Genomic DNA, 19,532 nt, shown 5'->3' on the forward strand with positions numbered 1-19,532 from the left:
GTGTGTCAGTACTGATTTAGGTCTCCGATCTGAGACTCTCCAGATACTTCTGCTGCGGAGTCATTTAGGACAGGGGTGATCAGGAGCTACGCGGCTCGAGCTCGACAGATGTGGGGCCGAGCAAGCAGACTGTAAGAAGCACCACCAAGCTATGAGCTAATGCAGCTCTCAGCCAAATCTAGCCAAAGCAATTGTTCTAATTTAATGTGATAGCTACATTAAAATTCAGAAGTCCTTATATAAAAATGAAATGACACATTCATGTTTTCACACACACACACAAGCACACACACACAAGCACACCCAGACGCTCACACACATTCGCAGACATCCAAGTGGCGTCATTATAAAGAGATAACTCACAGTGCAGTGACAGTAAGTGACCTGTCTCTATCCATTCAAAGTGAGGTGAGGCCCGACTGTAAGGCCCAGCCTGACCCTCTCCGGGTGATTTATGTGGCCCCAGTAAGCCGGGTCTATTTGAGGGTCCGGCGAGGAATGAAAGTGTTAACAGCGGGTGTTGGGGAAGGTGGGTGCTGAAGGAGAGTTATGAGTTTTCTCAGCTGAGCGCCCAGCTTTGGGTTTCTGACATTGTTTCATCGGGGAGGGAGGGCAGAGTGGAGTAGTAAAAGGTGGTGAGCAGGCGGGGGGAGCAAAAAAGATGGGAGCAGAGAGGGGAGTGGGTGGAGCCCGCAGGCTTGAACTCCACAGCTGAACCACTGACCCTGACCATCCATCAGTGCAGGGGTGTGACAAGGCAGGGGCAAGGGTATGTGACAGGAGGGGGCAGGAGTGATGGGAGATGGAGGTGGGGGGAAAGGGACTGAGGGCTCTAATGGGCTTCGGGACATGGGAGGGGCTGGTCACTGAGGAGGATAAGGAACGGCTAGTGTACTGTAAAAGGATGCAGCAGACTAATAGGCGGCGATTTCTGGTTAAGACAGAACACTGATGTAGGTGCTGTGCATTACAGTCATTTGGTAGTGTGCAGGTCTAAAGATGGGACTTGATTGAGGTTTGACTATGATCATATTTGAGGTCAGAATGCTTTGCTTGACTCCTTTTTGAGCAACAATTGCAAGTGACCAAAATGTAAGAAGTCAAAACTTCTACTGAGTAGCTTTTAAAAACCTAAAGTTAAAACAAACGCTTGTGCTTTTGGTTCTGATCTCTACTTTTATTCACCGTGGAAACAAGTTGGTCTGTTTGAGCACAACCGGCTGCAAAGTTTGTTATATATTAGTTTTATATGCGACGCCACTTTTAGAAATAAAGCTACCAGTGCTGGTCAAACCACCCAAACCTTTAAGAGGCAGAGCAGGTTCGCAACTGACTGCAGTAAATGTTTTGCACATCGCAGTTTGCTGATAGAAACTCGGGAAAATAAAAGATTTTATATTTATCAAAATGTTGCTTTGATGAGTCCATGTGTTACCAACTTTGATCAAGAATTAAAAAAAATTCTAAATGGGAGTCGAGCCATTCCTCTTCTGTAGACAATGGCTACAATTCTCTGTTACACTGTTTCCACTTTTGGGAGATTTAGACTGAGCTCAAAGCCAGACTGAACCCTTCCCCCATTTAGGCTCACGCTGCCAGCGTCTTTCAGCTGTTGCCCAGGACTCACTGTCACTTGGCTCCACTCACACAATGCATGGCCAGTGGGTAGACTGGACCCCGGTATCCGTCCTCAAAGGGGCATTGGCCCTCAGCCAGACAAGCCTGAGCCGCCCCCCTCGTCACACTGAAAGACTAGAGGAACACTAATGGTTAACTCTGAATCGGGACATGAGGAAGAGTCTGGGAGAGAGGGAAAGATGGTTTTAATATGATCCAGTTTGAAACTCCATAACACATATTCCGATTTCATTAGGGGCCAAAGATGGAGCCTTATGTCGGCAGCATTAGCAGTTATAGGGGTGACTGTGTTTGTCTGCTTGACACTGTGTAAAAGAGGGTTAGGGTCTGGAGGATGAAGACACGGAAAGCGAGGAGGGGGCGGTGGAGAAGACACGAAAAGGAAGAGAGAGTTCTGGACCCTCCCAGTTAGGTTATGGCACTGCAGCATGGACAAATCCATGAGCAAGCGAAACCACTGTTTTAAATAGCAGGTATCTGGTGTCACCCTACCCTGAGAGAGGCCCTCTCCATCAATATGTTCCTTTGCCCTTGTCTGCTCCTGATATCTTTATCTTGTCAGGACCTCTCCTGTATGTTCCACCTCAATGGCTTCCGTCTGTGCTCGCCCTCTCCCGTGCAGATGGACCTCTGCTGGTCGATCCGCTCCAGGCTCTCCAGGCTGGATGGCGGAGATGGGGGTGAGCGGGGTGAGGTTAAGGTGCAGCGGGGGTGAGCTGTGAACGCAGTCTTATGTCAACCTGTAGTCTACAGGGGCCTCATTACAAAGACGCCAAAGGAGAAGCTTTTAGGGGGTAATTAGACCATTACAGATAGCCAGGGGAATAAATGGGCACTCCTTATGTTGTCTGAATAAATGAGATGTTAAAATGTGCAACTATTCTTTTCAGCTTCTAATACATTTGATACATTGTTACTGCTGGGAATAGGCACATTTGAAAAAACCCAGCAGTTTACATGCTGAACAAAGAAATTATACTGCACAGGCATGTTTGATTAATGTAATTCTTAACATTTTAAGTGTAAAACAATAAAATATCCAAAGCAGTTCAACTTTTCTTTTTTATTATTTATAAGCCGCAAAACAATAACAACAATAAGTGCTTTTTCTCAGCGTAGATGCCAAAGACCTGCTCCTATCACAAACCCACTGTGTTGAAATAGACTCAGCGTGGATTGTACGAGAGTCCCGCTGGCCAGGAGGAAGCTTCCCCTGTTCTTTCCTGTAATTTCGAGCTTACCCTGAGATGAAAATGGGCCCGGGATTGTGGGAAATGACAGATGCTGCTCAGGAGGGCCATTGAAGAGGTCATATGTCATCACGGGGTCGCACATGCCCTTTGAGGAAAGGCTGAGGTGGGGAGGGGAGGGGGGGTGGGAGTTTACCCTTCCCACACTACCTGGGGAGACGAGACTTGCGAACACAACTAACCAGGACCCGACTGACTCCTCTCGCCGGTCAGTCTGGTGACGAGCAGACAACCCTGCATCGGCGTATGTGTTGCTGCGGTATAAGAAACTGCTCCAGCAATGCGATCCAACCCTAAAAAGACATGAAAAGGCATTTCCCTTGTCTGACTTTCTATATTGCCTACACTTTCGCCTTCGCGTCTATAGTGGGAAGCCTTGTGCTGTAGATCTACAAATATTACACACATAAATCATCACCATCATCAGTGACATGCTCCTTTGCCTGGTATGTCCTGTCTGTGTTAGAGTTTCTGACAGACAGGCGCCTGCACTATATTTCATCTCTGCCTCCCTCTCCTTCTCTTTTAGACTCTTGCAGTAACTTGCAGTGTGTGTGTATGTGTGAATACGTGGACTCGGTGTGTGAGGTTTTAATGGCCGTTGGTTACCTGCTCACATATGATACCCCTCCAGCTTGCTTGGGCAGATGGCTATTACTTTCCAGTTGTGAAAATCAAGCTTATATAAACACAGGCAAGACTGAGATGCACCGAACCAACTGTAGTATCCATCTTATAGATAGTATTTGTGTGTGTGTGCGTGCGTGTGTGCGCGCGCAGGGCCGATTCTTTGGCGTCTGTCATGCACAGCCTATCCTGTGGAAATCATTAAGTAGGAGCATTAGGCCGTCACTTCCTGGCAAGGCATGCAAGTGAGATGAAGAGCTTTATCACTTTCCAGGACAGGTGGGAGCGTTATTGAAGGCAGGGCAGTATTAGTGTCAGAATCAAAAGTGAAAAGCAATTTTCACCTGTGGTTGATTTACTTTTGATTTTAGCTCTTTTTTTTATATGCTCTTTTTAAATAAAGAAGAGGTCATTAACATAAATCACTGCAGCACTTTTATAAATAATCCACAATTTATGTTATTTCCCTGCATCTCATAAAAAATAATTAGCTACTATATTAAACCCTTTACGGGACAGCTTTGATTTGAATTTTCCGGTTTCATTAATTGCGGCCTCTCTATGTTAGGCATGAAACCTGAACTTCTCACTGTCTTGAAACTCAATATTCCTTTTAGTGTCAAGGTTGGCCCTGTCCTGTTGCCTCTCTTATGGAATCTGCCGTCATGTGACTTGCACCACTGTCCCAAACTCCCTGGATTATTGATCACTCGCTGCTGTGAGTGAGACATTTACTGTAGCCCATATCGCTCCGCAGGAGAGCTGCGCACGGATCGCTTCTTTTCTCAATCGATAGATAATACAGTGGTAAATTATTCAGCCACTACGACATGAGAAATCTATGCATAATAATAATAATAATAATAATAATAATAATAATAATAATAATAATAATAATAATAATAATAATGTGTTGTTGTTGATGATGCTTTTGTTATTATTTTTAACGCATTTACATTTTATAGCAATACTCTAACAGGCATGCAGCATAAAGGGGACTGCTATGTATTTTGTGTAGTAGACCAAGCAAAATAAAATTAACACACAACAAAATAAATAATTTCGCATATGTGTAAAATTAAACTCTAAGTTGTGCGATTTAAACGGTTAGATTAACTGAAACATTATGCGGTAATATTTAGTGTATTATTCAGTTCTAAAATTACAAGAATAGAATATTACAACTTTTTTCACATTTTTTTTGTCATCGACTTGGAAAAATAGCTTAGTCTTTAAAAAAAAATAGAATGAAAATTGGGAGTAAATTCAGCCTGTTATATATTAAATTTCTTTCCTTTTCTTTACCATCACTAAAGGAATATGATCCAGAATTATTTTTTCTTTTCTGTCCTTATTACTATAATGCATGCATATTTTTCATAATCGTTTACGACATTAGTTGCGCTGATTTCGGGAATTCTGGAAATGCAACGAACAGCTTTGCATCGAAGACACAGGAGTGGCAGGCTAATTGTCTCAAATCACTGAACGGTATTTATTGAAAATCTAATTAGGCACAGCACAGTTTGCTTGAAACCAGCCGAAGCGTCGGGCTAATTATTGCAGAGTGGAGATGAGTGTAATGAGGCCGATCAGGTGTCTGACTGCTGGCCTCTGGTCGCACAGGGGCAGCCGGTGACTGGAGCCCCGGAAGGCCGGGGCCGTGGATATGTGTTTTCGTGTATATATACCGCCATCTACTGGACAGAAATGAACCAGGAACACAGCTATTCATACACACACAAAGTCAGATAGTATCTTAAAATAAATTCAGCCCAAACCATACCCCAGATTTTTAAAAATACACTAACCAGTAGAAATAAGAGTAATAATTATAGGCTTAATAATAACATCATGGGCTTGATTAACTACTAAGCAAAAATCTGCTGTTATCAAAGTAAATGAACTTTTATCATGATACTTAAAAGCTATTTTTCATGCCAAATCAGCATGAAAGCTGCTATCAGCATGTTGTTGTTGACTTGATATTTGTGGTGCGGTTACACTTATATTTTTTTCTGGTGACCACTAGTTGACAGCCTGTGGACCCCTCGTAAATTTTTTGAATCTAATACATTAATATTATGTTTCGTCTAACCTCATGATTGGCAGATTCAGATGCTCCATCAGGAAAATGACACAGCAGGTAGTCTGTATATTTCCTCTAATGAATCCTAAAAGTCCATTCAGAGCTGCCCAGTGGACCATATTCCTAAAAGTTGAAATCTTTACCGTTGCAAATGTGATCCGCATCGACAGGCAGACCTCACCCCGTTGGTTGAGAAAGCAGCAAAGGGCCTTATAAGCTAAATATTTTACACAAGCCAAAAACCCTGAACAGAGCTTTGTAATAATGCTAAAAGTCTCTCTGTGTGTATGTGTCTGCCGGTGTGTGTTTCCTGGGAGGAAATCCCACATGTGCCTGCCTGAACTCAGAGCCCTATTTGGGTATGCATGGAGCCCGGCGTGGACGGGACCCTTGGGTGGCCTAAACTATACTTTTGCTCCATAAAATGATCAATAATAATTATGTCAAATGTAAAACTCCTATCACAGAAGACGTTGCCAATCTGGAAAAGCAGGGGGCTGTTTGTTTGAGCTCTCCAATGACTTATTAAGAATAAAGCACTTCATTCATTCTTGCTTGCTCTTATGTACGTTCCCTGACCTTTGAGCAAACCAGCAGACATTCTTTGTCCAAAAAAAAGAAAAGGAAAAAAACAGCTTTTAATTCATTTCCACTTCCCCCGGTCAACTTTCACCCAGAGTCACCTCTGACCGCACTCCTCTATCTGAAACCTTCATAAGCTTTCCACAGATTTCTCCAACAACTTAAACTTTCAAACATCTTTGGCAGAAATTACAGCCTGAGATCCCCTTGGCATAGGCAGAATGCAAAATAAACTGCCTCTAATTGTAATGCTATGACCATCTTCCTTCTGACTGTTATTTAGCTTGGCCGCTGCCTGGGGCTTTGTGGTTTCAACCAAATAGCTCAGTCAGTGTGAGAGGGAGAGCGCATTATTATTCTCGCTGCCCGCTACACTGCACATGCTAATAAGGGAAGACCACTGGGATGTTTTTTTTTTTTAAAGAGGGGGAGACGGTGATGTCATCAGTGTGCTTTATCTGAGTTGAGATCTGAAGGTGCTGGTGGTGGTTTGGGGGTAGCTTCCTCTGGTAGACTCTGGGGCCCAGGAGTGAACCCGTGGCTTTGCCAGGGACCCTTTTTAAGGAGATTACTAAGTCACCACACCTTTGTTGCATTACGGGCTAGACCAAAAGGCCTTGCACTGTGCACATCCCATTGAGATGCCATGTTGATAGCTTTTTGACACTCAAATGAAAACAGATAGCAGCAGTCACGTGAGCCGAGCATTTCTGCTTTCTATAAGTTTGAGGAAGTTGGAAGGTTGGTTTTTTTAGGCAAGGGGGCGACTCTCTAGTTATCGGATTCCTGATTAATTCTGTGAAATGATGCTGGTGGAACGTTTCATCATTAATTGTCAATAGCAGGACCATGAATTCAGACAAAACTAAAGACTACCTCATGTATATGTGCTAAACAAATTACTCTGAGAAAAAAGAGAAAGACACATTTTGAAAAGAAAAGAAGGATCACTTGGAAATTTCTGCTGATCCACAATAAAATTAGGTCCTTATGGCCTTGTGAAAGTCCCCTGTTGGACTGTATTTTCAGTAATGTTAGAGGTATGAACACCGAGCATTTCTAGATAAAAGGCAATAGTAAACCACAGTAGCCTGTTTGCTCAAAACTGTAAAAAGCTCTGACTTATTGTTTTGCCATAATGAAAAATTGTATGCCATGAAAATGTTTAAGTTGGTTTTAGTATTTTTTTAAAACTATCATCGCATTTGCTATTACAGAAAGAAGCTAGCTAGCGATGCTAAGTTTAAATCTGCCTGTTTGTGTAGATTTCTGTAGCTACAGCTTAAGCAAATGTTTTACCCCAGTTATTAATAAAAAAAAAATCCCATTAAATCCAATTAATAAAATCACTTTTGATAAACTAACACTGATACAGTGGTGCTTATTAACAAAAAGAGACTGTAGCTAATTTTATTAAGCTAACTAGCTTAGACGGTCTCAGCTGCCATTTTATTAGACTATTAGAATTCATTATATTTGGTTTTGTCAAGCATAAATTCACATTGAAACTAGATCATATGTAAGTTAAAATCAGTATTGATTATTTATCAGTATAAAAATATATCTATTATATATGTATATGTGTAAAAAAAAGAAAATAATTTGTGTAAAATCTGAAATGATTAAAAGAAAATTCTATCTTTTGTTCAAAATATTTAACAAAATATTTAAACTGCCATATCCAAAAGATTGGGCATATACTGCATATGGCCCATCTGGATTTCGTAGGTTCTACAGTAAAATAATAAGCCTAAAAAGCAAACTGAAGGCAAGTTTGAGTCTGTTGTGTTGCTTTTTAGCCAAACTTGAGGTAAACTTTCCCCTTATTGGCCGTGGCAGAAGAGGAATGGGGTGGCAGGCTGAGACTCAGCCCGATCCCAGTAGGCGGGGGAGTTCCACAGTCTATTCCAGCCACACAGAACCTGATTTTATTGCCCTGATAAAACGTCCTCTGGGGTAATCATGACAGGCAGTTGCCCCCTTTTCATGCATACGCTGGAATGGCACCGTAAGAAACCAGAGAGAAAATCACACATCCCATTTCTCACACCGACCTGTCCCTGTTGCTCAGGCCCAAAAGGAGTTTTATGGTCATTTCCCTCCCATTCACTGCAGATGGGTTAAATATTACATCAAAGGGTCTTTAATGTTTCACCTCTCACATTTCTTCTCAGTATCGAGTTCAAAACTAGTGTAGGCTGCGTTTTTACAGTAGATTTAATGGATCAATGTCCATAATCACATTAGCACTGGCTTAATGTATAACAAATTTCACCATACCAGCATCAAAGACCTGACCTCTTGTTATAATCAGGCATAGCATCTTTTGCTCTACTCAACATTTTTGGCCTTTGTGATACTGGGCGAAAAAGAAAATTGTCAAGGGGGTGATAAGCTGTTGTGTACGCGGCTCAGAGAGAAAATGTATGAGAGAAAAACGTTTGTCCCCCCCATACTCATAAAGTCACAGATGCTTTGTACGCCCCCTTACAGTTTTCATGGCTCACCCTGATAATCATTTCCTTATCAGAAGACTCTTTTGCCATTTGTGTTTCTCATCGGGGTAAAGCTCTAATCCACAGGGAGTCCACGGATTTTACAAACTTTCACTGGTGGCCATACTGATTGATGCCATTTTGACAGAAGGAAGAAAAAAAGAAAACATGATATATGATGTTAAAAACTATACCACAGTGGCCATCGCTCAGCACTTCCTGTTTAAGTCCAACGGGCCATCAATGAATAATCCAGATTAGCAAAAGATTCAAATAGACAAACTGCAGACAAACTAGAATTGATGGCTTCCACTGAGCCGCTCGAGGAACAGGCCATGACGTAAAAGGAAAAACATGTCAGGTTCTGCCAGCCAGGTTAATCAAGACAAGCTTCCCTTGCACAAAGATGTGTGTGTATGTGTGTGTGTATGCTAGTGTGTTTGATTGCAGCCTTGTGCATATGTACGTGTGAACCCATTGCTCATTCATAATATGCAATCTTATTTTACGGCTGATTGTATTTGCCATATATAGGCTGTATGCATGAGGTCCTCTTACCCATATTTCTACCCTGCACAGCACAAATAAACAAGAACACTGGATAATCCATCATCTTGTGCGCTGTGGGAGTGTGCCCAACATAAACATGGCTTCTGTTTTCTATCTGTGTCTATGTCTGTGCGGGAGAAACCGCGTGTGCGGGCTGGGATGGGTAGCACCATTATGTTAGTGCACGCTGATTGTCCGTGGCTGTGAAACATAAACCTCCTGCACTAAATGAGGATTATACAAATGAGCTTCCTCTTCGCTCTTTGTTTCTGCGTCCCACTGGCTGGACAAGACGCAGAGCGGGGAGCACGCTTTGCTTCAGAGCTTTGAAGTCCTCTAACGATGACTCACATGTGGGTTTGTGAAGAGCCGAAATGGGGGTCAAGGTGACACGCCTGTAATTGTTTTAACATTTATTTTCTATTAGCTTAGCTCCAAGGAACTGGTTTTGATTTAGGCCAGTAAAAGAATTTATATCATACAATCGTGTGTTAGTCTACATAGAAGGGAGGGTTAAGTCTCAAGCAGGATCAATCTGCAAGCAGTAGGTGATCAGCTACAACCCCTTTCTCACCTGAGATGTTCTGTTTGCTCAAAACAGTCATAAACACCAATTTTCTTCTTAATAGAGATGAGGTCAACAGTTTAAGACGTGTTTTCCACATCAGTGCACTGATTTCCATTTTTCAATTAAAAATGTGGGGCTATATAATAACCAGAGCAAATATTAGGGCCATATAATAACAGACAATCCCTTTAAATCAACATTCATATTGCTCAATAAATATCTAAATAAGGAGAATGTCTCCCGAGAATTAAGATATGTCTATCTGAGGTTAATTCTCCACGCTAGATGACTCGTTGCTTCAGGCAAATTGATGCCTTATGTCAGAATTATAGCAACAACTGACCTCATATACAGTAATTTCTGCTTAATCCCAGATTGACTTTCCCTCATTGTGCCTCTTGACATACAAGACTGACAGCTACTCCGTAGCAAAAATCCTAGTAGTAACGATGGTAAGACCATTGTACCCACCATAATGCATACAATATCCTCATTCATTGTACGAGAGCTTTATTTACAGAACCCTCTGGGTAACGCAATGCCACGCTGTGATCACACACACCAGCCCACTGCATGTAATTATACTCAGCCTGCTCTCCAATCTGTCACTGCCCAACCTAATTTGTAAGTGTGCATGTACAGTGATTAAAGAAATTTCTGTGCCACTGCAAAGAAAAAAAAAAGGGGGGGGGGGGGTGGTGGTGGTGGAGGGGGGGGGGGGGGTCTATCACTCCCTTCCTCCACATTTGAGGAATTCTCCCAGAATGAGGCGACGCTGCCATGTCAGAACGAGCCAGGCAGACGTGCACAGATCGCCAACACTGCTAATGCATCTGAGGCACTGGTGTAGCAGTCAAGCCATAATAATTAAAGACATACAGCATCTTAGGGCTTCATTAATCATAGTTTATATGGACTTTGAAGCCCTAATGAAAAACAGCCTGCCTTCCCGGGTTTATTGTGTCTGTACAAATTGTGGGGATGGTGTATGCCAGGAATCCCCCCCCTCGTTTCTCCAACTCTGACCGGCTGTTCCAGGATGTAGTGATGGAAAACAAAAAGATAAGATTTGGTGAAAAGTTTAGCAGTGGTTATGGAAAGGTCAGCGGTCAAGACTGTTTACGTAGACATGGAGTGCCATTCAAATCAGACAAATCAGAGCCGGTGCTGAGGCGGTGACAGTGGGTGATTGCATGCCTTTGGGTTGGTACTGCTGCCGTGTTGTGCGAGTGTTCGATAGCACCGCAAGATCAGGCCTTTACTTGGCAAAATGGAGACCTGTGGTGCTCTGAAGATTCATCTTTGATCTGGGTCTAGTTTCTCAGATTCTCACCGAGCGCTCCAGCATTTTCTGGAGGCGCATTTCAACGAGATCGGAGTTAGAGATTACTGGGTATTACGCTCTCAGTGCCAGAAGTGGAAATTACTGTGAGGCTGTCAACGCCAGCGTTCTCTCTGCTTGTTTTCTCCTGGAGACAGGGAGGTAATGCTTTACTCAACACATTTTATCCCAATGGCTTGCGACTGTTCCCTGGCAGTGCTATCAGTGGTGAGTCACCGCCATATGTAGTTCAACAAAGACCACAGAGAGATAGACTGCTTAGGACTCCAGCACAAGACACATGTGTCTTCTCCCAATAAAAATCCCTCTGGCAGATTTACATTGCATTAGTTCACTGAGCCCGAGGAAATATACAGTAGAGGGCAGAGAGGTGCGCATTCATCATCTTAAATGCAAAGGTTGATGTGATTTTGGTTGAGAGTCCTCCCTGCAGGTGCTAATACCCAAAGGAAAGTTGTTAAAAATCAGCATCACGGACAATCTACACATACATTTCTGTCTTTTTGAACTATATCTAATCACCTTTGTGTTCTCTAAATACGCACAAATCAAATGCACGCCGTGGAGTTGGAGTGTGTCCGATGAGGTTCCACAGTAAAATTCTGTGCACTACCTGGCAGTGATTCATTTCCTCTCCAACAAAAGTTGCTCACTTAAATTTGTCATTTTATGGAGTGCTTCTGACACGGCACAACCGACAGATGAAAGTTAAAGTGGCCTCTTGGAGTAAACAAGTCAGAAAGCTCAGAGTTTGGCTAAATTAAAGGAAGGCCAGGGGTGAGGGTGGGGGTGGAGGGGGACGTGCTGCGCTTATTTGAGAGCCAACAACCATCGTGCTCTCTGGACCCTGCGGTTTGTCAGCGTTCCTCCCAGGTGAGCTCACACTGGGCCACCCTCCCCTCCTTTTCTGCCCAAGCCAGGAAGAAACAGCGTCCGCAGCTCTCTCCGGCTTGACTCATACAATATTTTGCTGGTAGTCAAAACAAAATTAGCAGTGGTTTGTTATTTCTGGTTAGCTCATCCATGACCCCCTGTCTTCACTACTTCTCAAGAGGGGAGGGGGGATGTTTAGTTGCCACCTTTCAGTTTCTGAGTATTAGGATGCTGAGGATCCTTCTGGTAGCTACATTTACAGTAATATTCAAGTTCAGTGACATTACTGAAGTGGTAGATGATCCACTCTTCAACTCTTGGTGAGCATCTCGACTGTCCAGCTTTCCTGTTTTGTGTGTGATCCTGTACTTGATCAGCTGAACTTTTTTTTTTTTTTTTTTTACTTTTCGGCAAAAACAAGCGATATAAGGCAATGATATATAGGTTAAAGGCTTAAATAGTATACTTAGGAATCCTAAAAAATCAACTACAGTATAATTTTAAAGATTATGGAAAATGTTAAGGAGAAAACATTAGAGGGATTAAAAATGACTTGACCCCATCTTTAAGTAATCTTTCATGCTTTCTTACTAAAAGAACAACTTTGGTGGCTTTGTTACTGTTGCTCACGCCACCATTGAGCTCACAGCCTAGATAATGGCGCCATCCTGTGTTGAGCATATGCACTACAGGTCCACTTGCAAGATTTGGATATACAAATGTTACACTGCACAACGCTTTGGTTGGTGCTTCACCAAGCTGCTAAGGGTAGAAATGCTAATATGGGTGGGGTGATGCACTGACAAACAAGCCTTTAAGAAGCACAACAATGTATTTATGTTGCTCTCATCACTGGTATATTATACTACACACACTTGGGGGAAATCCTTTATTTTATTAATCTTGTCTTTCAGTTTCTTCTCAGATTTAAAAGTCATGTGAAAACATCAAGAGATAATTCTGCTTTCATTAATATTTGCAGATTACCTACTGTATTGCACATTGTAAGAATAAATAGGTAAAGAAAAAATAAAATAGACATTCAACCACATATATTATTGTCTAGCTAGCCACCAATAGTGCAAATGGTACCTTCAAAACCTCTAAAAGCTCCTTTATTTTATCTCCGTGTGAAATCGTTAGGCCGGTTGAATCTGTGCGTGTCTTTTTGAACCCTTTTACACTAATTTGAAAAAGAAATTCTTCATTAAGGTTTCAAGAAGTTCTTGATTCTTGCAAGTGACTTTGTTTCCTTTCCCGGGTCGTCCACCTCATCCTCTTCGCGCTGCACCCTTCTGGGATGCAGTTGGACGTAGTACAAAATGAGGCACACCAGTCCCAGCACTGAGCATCCACAGATTAAACCGCTGATTGTCAGCAGCAAAGTGCTTGTTTGCAGCTCCGGCTTCAACAAAGCCATCAACGACGGCGACATAATGTTAATAACGGTGCAGAAAATGTAGTAGGTGGTCATGGCTACTTTTGTGTCTTGTCCTTTCACATTAAAAAATGTGAATGTCAGGATGACTCCTGCAACTGCCCTGTAGAGAAACTCCAGGCTTCTGCTTGAGCAGAATTTGGTTTCAAGCAAGTGTGTCCATATTGTTGCCAGCAGCCAGAGGACAGTGAGCACTACTGTGGTGTAGATACTCAGTATGAGAAGGAGGCTGTAGCTGAGAATGAGGCTGGTGATGGTACAAATTTTGTAGAGGAGGTAGATTGCTGTGGGGAGGCCAGAGGGCATTTCTCTGATATAGGGGAGAGATCTCCGCAGGCAGCGGCGATAGTCCACCAGTGACCATGCAATGTTACAGAAGGAGAAGGCCACAGATAGACCTGAAAGACAAGAACAGGCAGTGTAAGTAGTGATTCTTCAAGTTCGCACACATGTGTAGAGTATCTTTTGTCTCTACTTACACTGCATGACTGAGACCTCGTTGTGGCCCAGTAATATGTAAAGCTGTAAAAGGAGCTGGGGGGCACTCTCCAGGAAAGTCTCAAAGAGCTTGAGCATGCTCAGATCGGTGGCCACGCAAAACAGCTTCTTGTGAACTTCCCTCAGCTTATCCACCCCATCGCCATTTGATTTCGTCCAAACCACTTGGAAACCCTCTTTCAGCAGGTGGTAATACCTAGAGACAAGGCAAACACAATGAAAACAAACAAGCTGCCACCCTGCAGTGCACGTGTTATTGCATAGCGTGCTATTGCTGCATAGACGGTGATTCATTTGTAAGGCTTTTATCTTAATGCCATACAACAAGTTGAACACAGCTTGAATGTGGGCATTCCAGTTTATTAAATACCACTTTGTCAATGTGCGTGATTATCATAAAGCACGTTTTGACTCACAACATGCAGGCACTCCTTTTTGTAGGTACAGCAAGCAACCTCAAGTTAATTTGCAGGTGTTAAACTCAAAGGTCATATCCTACTTCGGCTACTGTGGTCTCATGAAAGCTGTAATTTTAATGGCATACCTGGTAAAGATGCCAAATCCAAATGCATGCAGGACAACAAGCCCAGGTTTTGACATGTCTGATATTTCTTTTTTTCCTTCAGGGTTTAAGAGAGGGTCATTCAAGTCATCCCAGTACCAGGCATAGCTGAAGATCTGAGTAACCAGTAGCCCGATCAGAATAAACATCACGGTGAACCCAGTCCAGACGTATTGTTCCTCTTGAAAATATTTCACAGCCAGTACAATGTCTGTCCAAATGTCCCCGACATACAGGAAGACTCCAGCGATGGTTAATAGCCATCGCACTTTGGTGTACCGAATGTCTGGCTGAAGCATCGTGTTGTCACTTGAAACTTGAAGTATCCGTCTGTGTTGCAGACAGATGTGCTTTTGCCTGAAGTTCAGTTTTGCTTTGAAGGGTCTGGAGAAATGCTGCTGTGGACCCTTTCCAGTGTTTCAGGGGCCATTCTGGTCAATCTGCAAAGAAGGCACACAAAGAAAGACATATATATAATATACGTGTGTGTGTGTAACATTTTGTCTTGTACAAACTGCTGCTTATTTTTGTCATTGATATGAAATGCAGCGTGACTTTAGTCAGGTGCTGCGTGATACTGACCTTTGATCCATGTCATGAACACATAAAAAAGTCCTGATAAGCACTTAATTTATGTAATAGAACAATTATTGATTATTTCTATCAGGGCAAATCAGAGCATTAGAACTCTTACATAAGAGACTGGATTGTTCTTACATTTCACACAACAAATAAGCCAAATCTATGTTGTTCAATTAGGAATTTTCAAAAGCTGGCAAAAGAAACATTTTGAATAAAACAGCACTGCAATTAAAAAAAAAAAAAGTTTATGTTCAGGTAGCTGATTTATAAAATTTTCAGATGTCATTTACAGATCTGTTTGATAATATTCAGTCTACACAGTTATCATTGCGTGTTATCACACTGAAATCAGGCTACAACAAACACACACAAGCATTTTAACTTACCAGTGCACTCTGAGAGGAGAGAGGTGTTCATTCAGGGAAGGAAACTGTAAATGCCGCTGTCCTTTCTCTTTTAAAGGGCTCCACCTCACATAACTATACAGTCAGGTCGGAAATGTGTATACGTGTATAGGAACAGGGTCACAGTTCACACTTCCCTGTAACAGTTTCATATCTGATATCACCAGCAAGTGACGAAATGCCCGGGTTTCCACATATTTTAAAACTTGATAACAGAAAACTCGTGCACGACGATCTGTGTACATACCTTTTAATTGCTCTGAGCACATAGGCGTAGACAGGTGAAGTTATGTAACACCTCAGCGGATTTCCTGTAATCTGAATGATTACTGCAAGCATGTGATTACCTTTGCCTGAGCTCAATAAGCAGCTTGCCCTTCCCTTTTTCCAAAAGTGAAACATAGAAATGGCAAAAATAGAAATTAGTTTAAAAAAATAAATAATATATTGATAGATAAACATTGATATTGGCATAACAATGACTACTGTAGCTTCCTTTTATGACAACAGGCACAGGATCCTCACTGTAAGTTTTTGGATCTTGTCAAATATTCAAATAGGCTAAATCATATATTCATATGTTTTTCATTTGTTCATAAGGGAGCCAAGATTTGAGTTCCTCCCTTGCTATATACATAAAAATCACATGAGGGCAACAAACACTGTGGCCTGAGGCCGGGTGTGGCTTTGCCCTGTATATTTTCTGAGTCAAATAAGCAGCTGATATCATTAAAACCTCTGGCATATTGATCAGAGGAAGGTGTTAATCAGTTTCACCTGCTTTAGTGTTAATGAAATTAACAACAGGTGCACTAGAGGAGCAACAATGAGACAGTGTCCTAAACAGACCACTGACATTTTTCCCTCTTTGTTTTTTCTGACTGTTTGTTCACTAGTTTTGCATTTGGCTAGGGTCGGTGTGACTACTGATATCATCAGCCGATACCTGGACCCTACAGAGGTTGCACAGGCAATCCGCCTTCTCCAGGATGGCACATCAATATGTGCCATTGCCAGAATATTTGCTGAGTCTAAGTCTAAGAGCATGGAGGAGATTCCAGGGGACTTATTCTATTCAGTTATTCTAGAAGCTGAATAGGGCCTTAACCCATCAGCAGGACCGTAACTGTTTCTTTGTGTAAGGAGAAACAGGATGAGAACTGCCAGAGCTACAAAATGACCTCCAGCAGGCCAGTGAAGTGAATGTCTTTGTCAAGACAAACTTCATGAGCGTGGCCTGAGGGCCTGATGTCCTCTTGTGGGCTCTGTGTTCACTGCCTGGTACAGTGAAGCCTGATTGGCATTTGCCATAGAATACCAGAGTTGACCATCTCTGGTGCCCTGTGCTTTTCACAGACAAGAGCAGAATCAAACTGGGCATGGAGAATGTTATGCTGTAACATTGTTCATCATGTCTGGTTTGGTTCCTCCTGGCATGCCACAATTCCCAACCTCGTGAACAGAGTTAGTTCCTGGAGGATGGAACTGATACCATTGATTGACCCCCACACTCACCTGATCTAAATCCAACAGAACACCTGTGAGACATCATGTTTCAGTCCATCTGACGCTACCAGGTTGCACCTCAGGTTGTACAGATCTGAGAAGAGATCCACCCTGGACGCCATCATCATCTCATTAGGGGCATGCCCCGACTTTGTCAAGCATGCATACAAGCACTTGGGGGCCAAAATGGACTCATTTGCCACAACATTTTTTGGGGTGTTTCTGAATTCAGCCCTCTGTCGGATGATTATTTCTATTTCTATCAAATGGTGTGGCATCCTTTCATTCCAAGCACATGAACCATCTTGTATCACTGTGGGTATCCAGCATTATTTTTCCCCCACTGATAGTGATGGGTCGGTTGCGAACGAAATGGCTCTTAGAGCCGCCTCTTTGACGTGAACGACTTGAGCCGCTCCTTATCGCGAGCCGTGTTTTTTTTTCCTTTCGCTCACCCTCTCTCTTGCACTTTTTTTTCGCTTCACTCCGCATGCAGCCTTGTGCTTTGCGCTGGGCAGAGGGGGGAGGGGCGGTGGCAGTAGCACAGGAACAGAGCAGGAGAGAGAGAGAGAGAGAGAGAGCCAGGGACAACAATGTCACAATAGAAAGGTATAGTAATCATCCACAACTAGTTTCAGTTGCAGATGATAAAGGATTCAGAAAGTTTGTTCATGCAGGCCCATATGACAGAGAATATGCATCTTCTTTTTGTTTTCATATTTTCATTTATATTTAATTGTGTTGTGGTTTGCAGTGTTTTGTGTTGTGTCACTTTAAATTTGTAAAAGGAAAAAGCTGAAAATTTAAATAGTTAAAAGTTGAAATGTGAATAGTTGATTTTTGTATTATATGATTTATTTATTACATTTTATGTGGAGTGAATAAATAAAAGTATATTTACGGTGGCCCCTACAGACAAAGCACATACAAACTTCAAATCACGTAAAAACACGTAAAAACTCCAAAACACGTAAAAACACGTAAAAACTCCAAAACACGTAAAAACCTCAGAAGCACATAAAAATTCAAAACACGTACAAAAGACAACAGAAGTGCTCCAGGATGCTAGGGGCAGTGTTGAACTTTTGTTACCTAGTGACTACACAAGCCAGCAAGTACCAACGACCGGATTTGGTGTGTGGTAGTAACAGGTAAATGTACTTTTTTTATTATTATTATTTGACTATATATGAATGCTTGTGTATAAATACACAAACAATACACATATGCTTTCAATTGTGTAATTTAAATGATCTAGGTCAGCGGTCCCCAACCCCCGGGCCTCGGACCGGTACCGGTCCGTGAGTCGTTTGGTACCGGGCCTCGAGAGTTGAGGCTCAGGTGTGAAATGTATGGTTTTCAGGGTTTTTATCGGTTTTCAGCGTTATTTTGTTATCGTTTTTATCGTTTACTCTGTTTTCCTGGGTCTTTTCACGTGTGTTATGAATAAATCTTCTTTTTTTCGGTACCGGTACTAGTTTTATTTTGTTGTATTTATCCGCGACACCTTAAAGGCCAGTCTGTGAAAATATTGTCGGGCATAAACCGGTCCGTGGCGCAAAAAAGGTTGGGGGACGCTGATCTGGGTAGCTCTGTTTTGGAAGTTCAGTTCATGCTAGAAATGTGTTTTGGAGTTTGTACGTGTTTTGTCTCTAGGGGCCACCGCATATATTTATATATAAACATATATAAATAAAACCACTTTTCTTTTTTACATTAGTAATTCATTTTGTGCATAATTTTATATTATTGTTAATAATAAATTAATTAAAGCAACAAAACAACCTGAAGAGCCGGTTCGGAGCCGAAAGAGCCGGCTCTTTTTAGTGAGCCGAACCGAAAGAGCTGGTGTTGTGCCAAAAACTGATTTCCGGTATTTGCCAAAAACTGATTGCTCGTATTTAAACTGCTATAAGTAACTTGTTGGGCTATAATATGGTAAACATATGTCAAATGCATCCCTTATGGATGACAAAGTCATCTTGAGCCACAAACAACATTCGTGTAACAAGGTAGAAGCCGCAATCAGTTTTTGGCAGTGACTTTTATATAACCTTTATTTATGCAGTTAAAAAAATCTCATTAACATTAAAATGTCTTTTGTAAGAGTAAGTTGGCCAAGAGCACAGCAGAAATGGCAGCAAATATTACAATAGTTCTGTAAAAATATTTTAAGTGGGGATAAAGGACCGGATTGGTTATAATGTAAGTACAATAACACAGAGTTGTAAAGATACTTGAAAAACGGATAATTTTTTAATTCTCTATATAACCCCTTTGTAAACCCTGTTCACCGAAGTCTATTTACGAACATACGTAAAGATATTACACATAAAAAATACACAGAAACACTGGAAATCAGTTTTTGGCAGACAATCACTTTTTGGCACAACACCGGTTCTCTAAAAAGAGAAATCCCATCACTACCCACTGAGTTTTCTTTCTTTCTTTTTTTTGACCAGTGTATATTTGCTCATAAATTGTGTTTTTCCCTATCCTTTAACAAAATGACATAAGAGTGCAAACTAA

The 19,532-nt window shown here is 41.9% G+C and overlaps 1 protein-coding gene across 1 annotated transcript; it reads right to left on the reverse strand.

The window, feature by feature from the left end:
• Positions 1-12,896: 12,896 nt before the first annotated feature.
• xkr9 (XK, Kell blood group complex subunit-related family, member 9) lies at positions 12,897-15,767 on the reverse strand. The gene is made up of 4 exons (XM_004546631.2): positions 15,480-15,767; positions 14,494-14,951; positions 13,931-14,145; positions 12,897-13,849 (listed from the first exon to the last, which is right to left on the reverse strand). The coding sequence occupies exons 2-4, from the start codon at positions 14,808-14,810 to the stop codon at positions 13,221-13,223; spliced, it is 1,161 nt and encodes a 386-aa protein (XP_004546688.1). The 5' UTR covers positions 14,811-14,951; positions 15,480-15,767; the 3' UTR covers positions 12,897-13,220.
• Between the last annotated feature and the right edge of the window lie 3,765 nt (positions 15,768-19,532).

The sequence above is a fragment of the Maylandia zebra genome, linkage group LG9 (genome assembly GCF_041146795.1).
Source record: "Maylandia zebra isolate NMK-2024a linkage group LG9, Mzebra_GT3a, whole genome shotgun sequence".
NCBI lineage: Eukaryota > Metazoa > Chordata > Actinopteri > Cichliformes > Cichlidae > Maylandia > Maylandia zebra.

Bases quoted from the DNA above. Each gene is read 5' to 3' on its own strand.
- xkr9 (XM_004546631.2), bottom strand. From the start codon at position 14,810: ATGCTTCAGCCAGACATTCGGTACACCAAAGTGCGATGGCTATTAACC. The intron at 14,146-14,493 runs GTATGCCATTAA...CCTTGTCTCTAG, and splicing joins GGATTTGGCATCTTTACCAG to GTATTACCACCTGCTGAAAG. The intron at 13,850-13,930 runs GTAAGTAGAGAC...CTTGTCTTTCAG, and splicing joins CGAGGTCTCAGTCATGCAGT to GTCTATCTGTGGCCTTCTCC.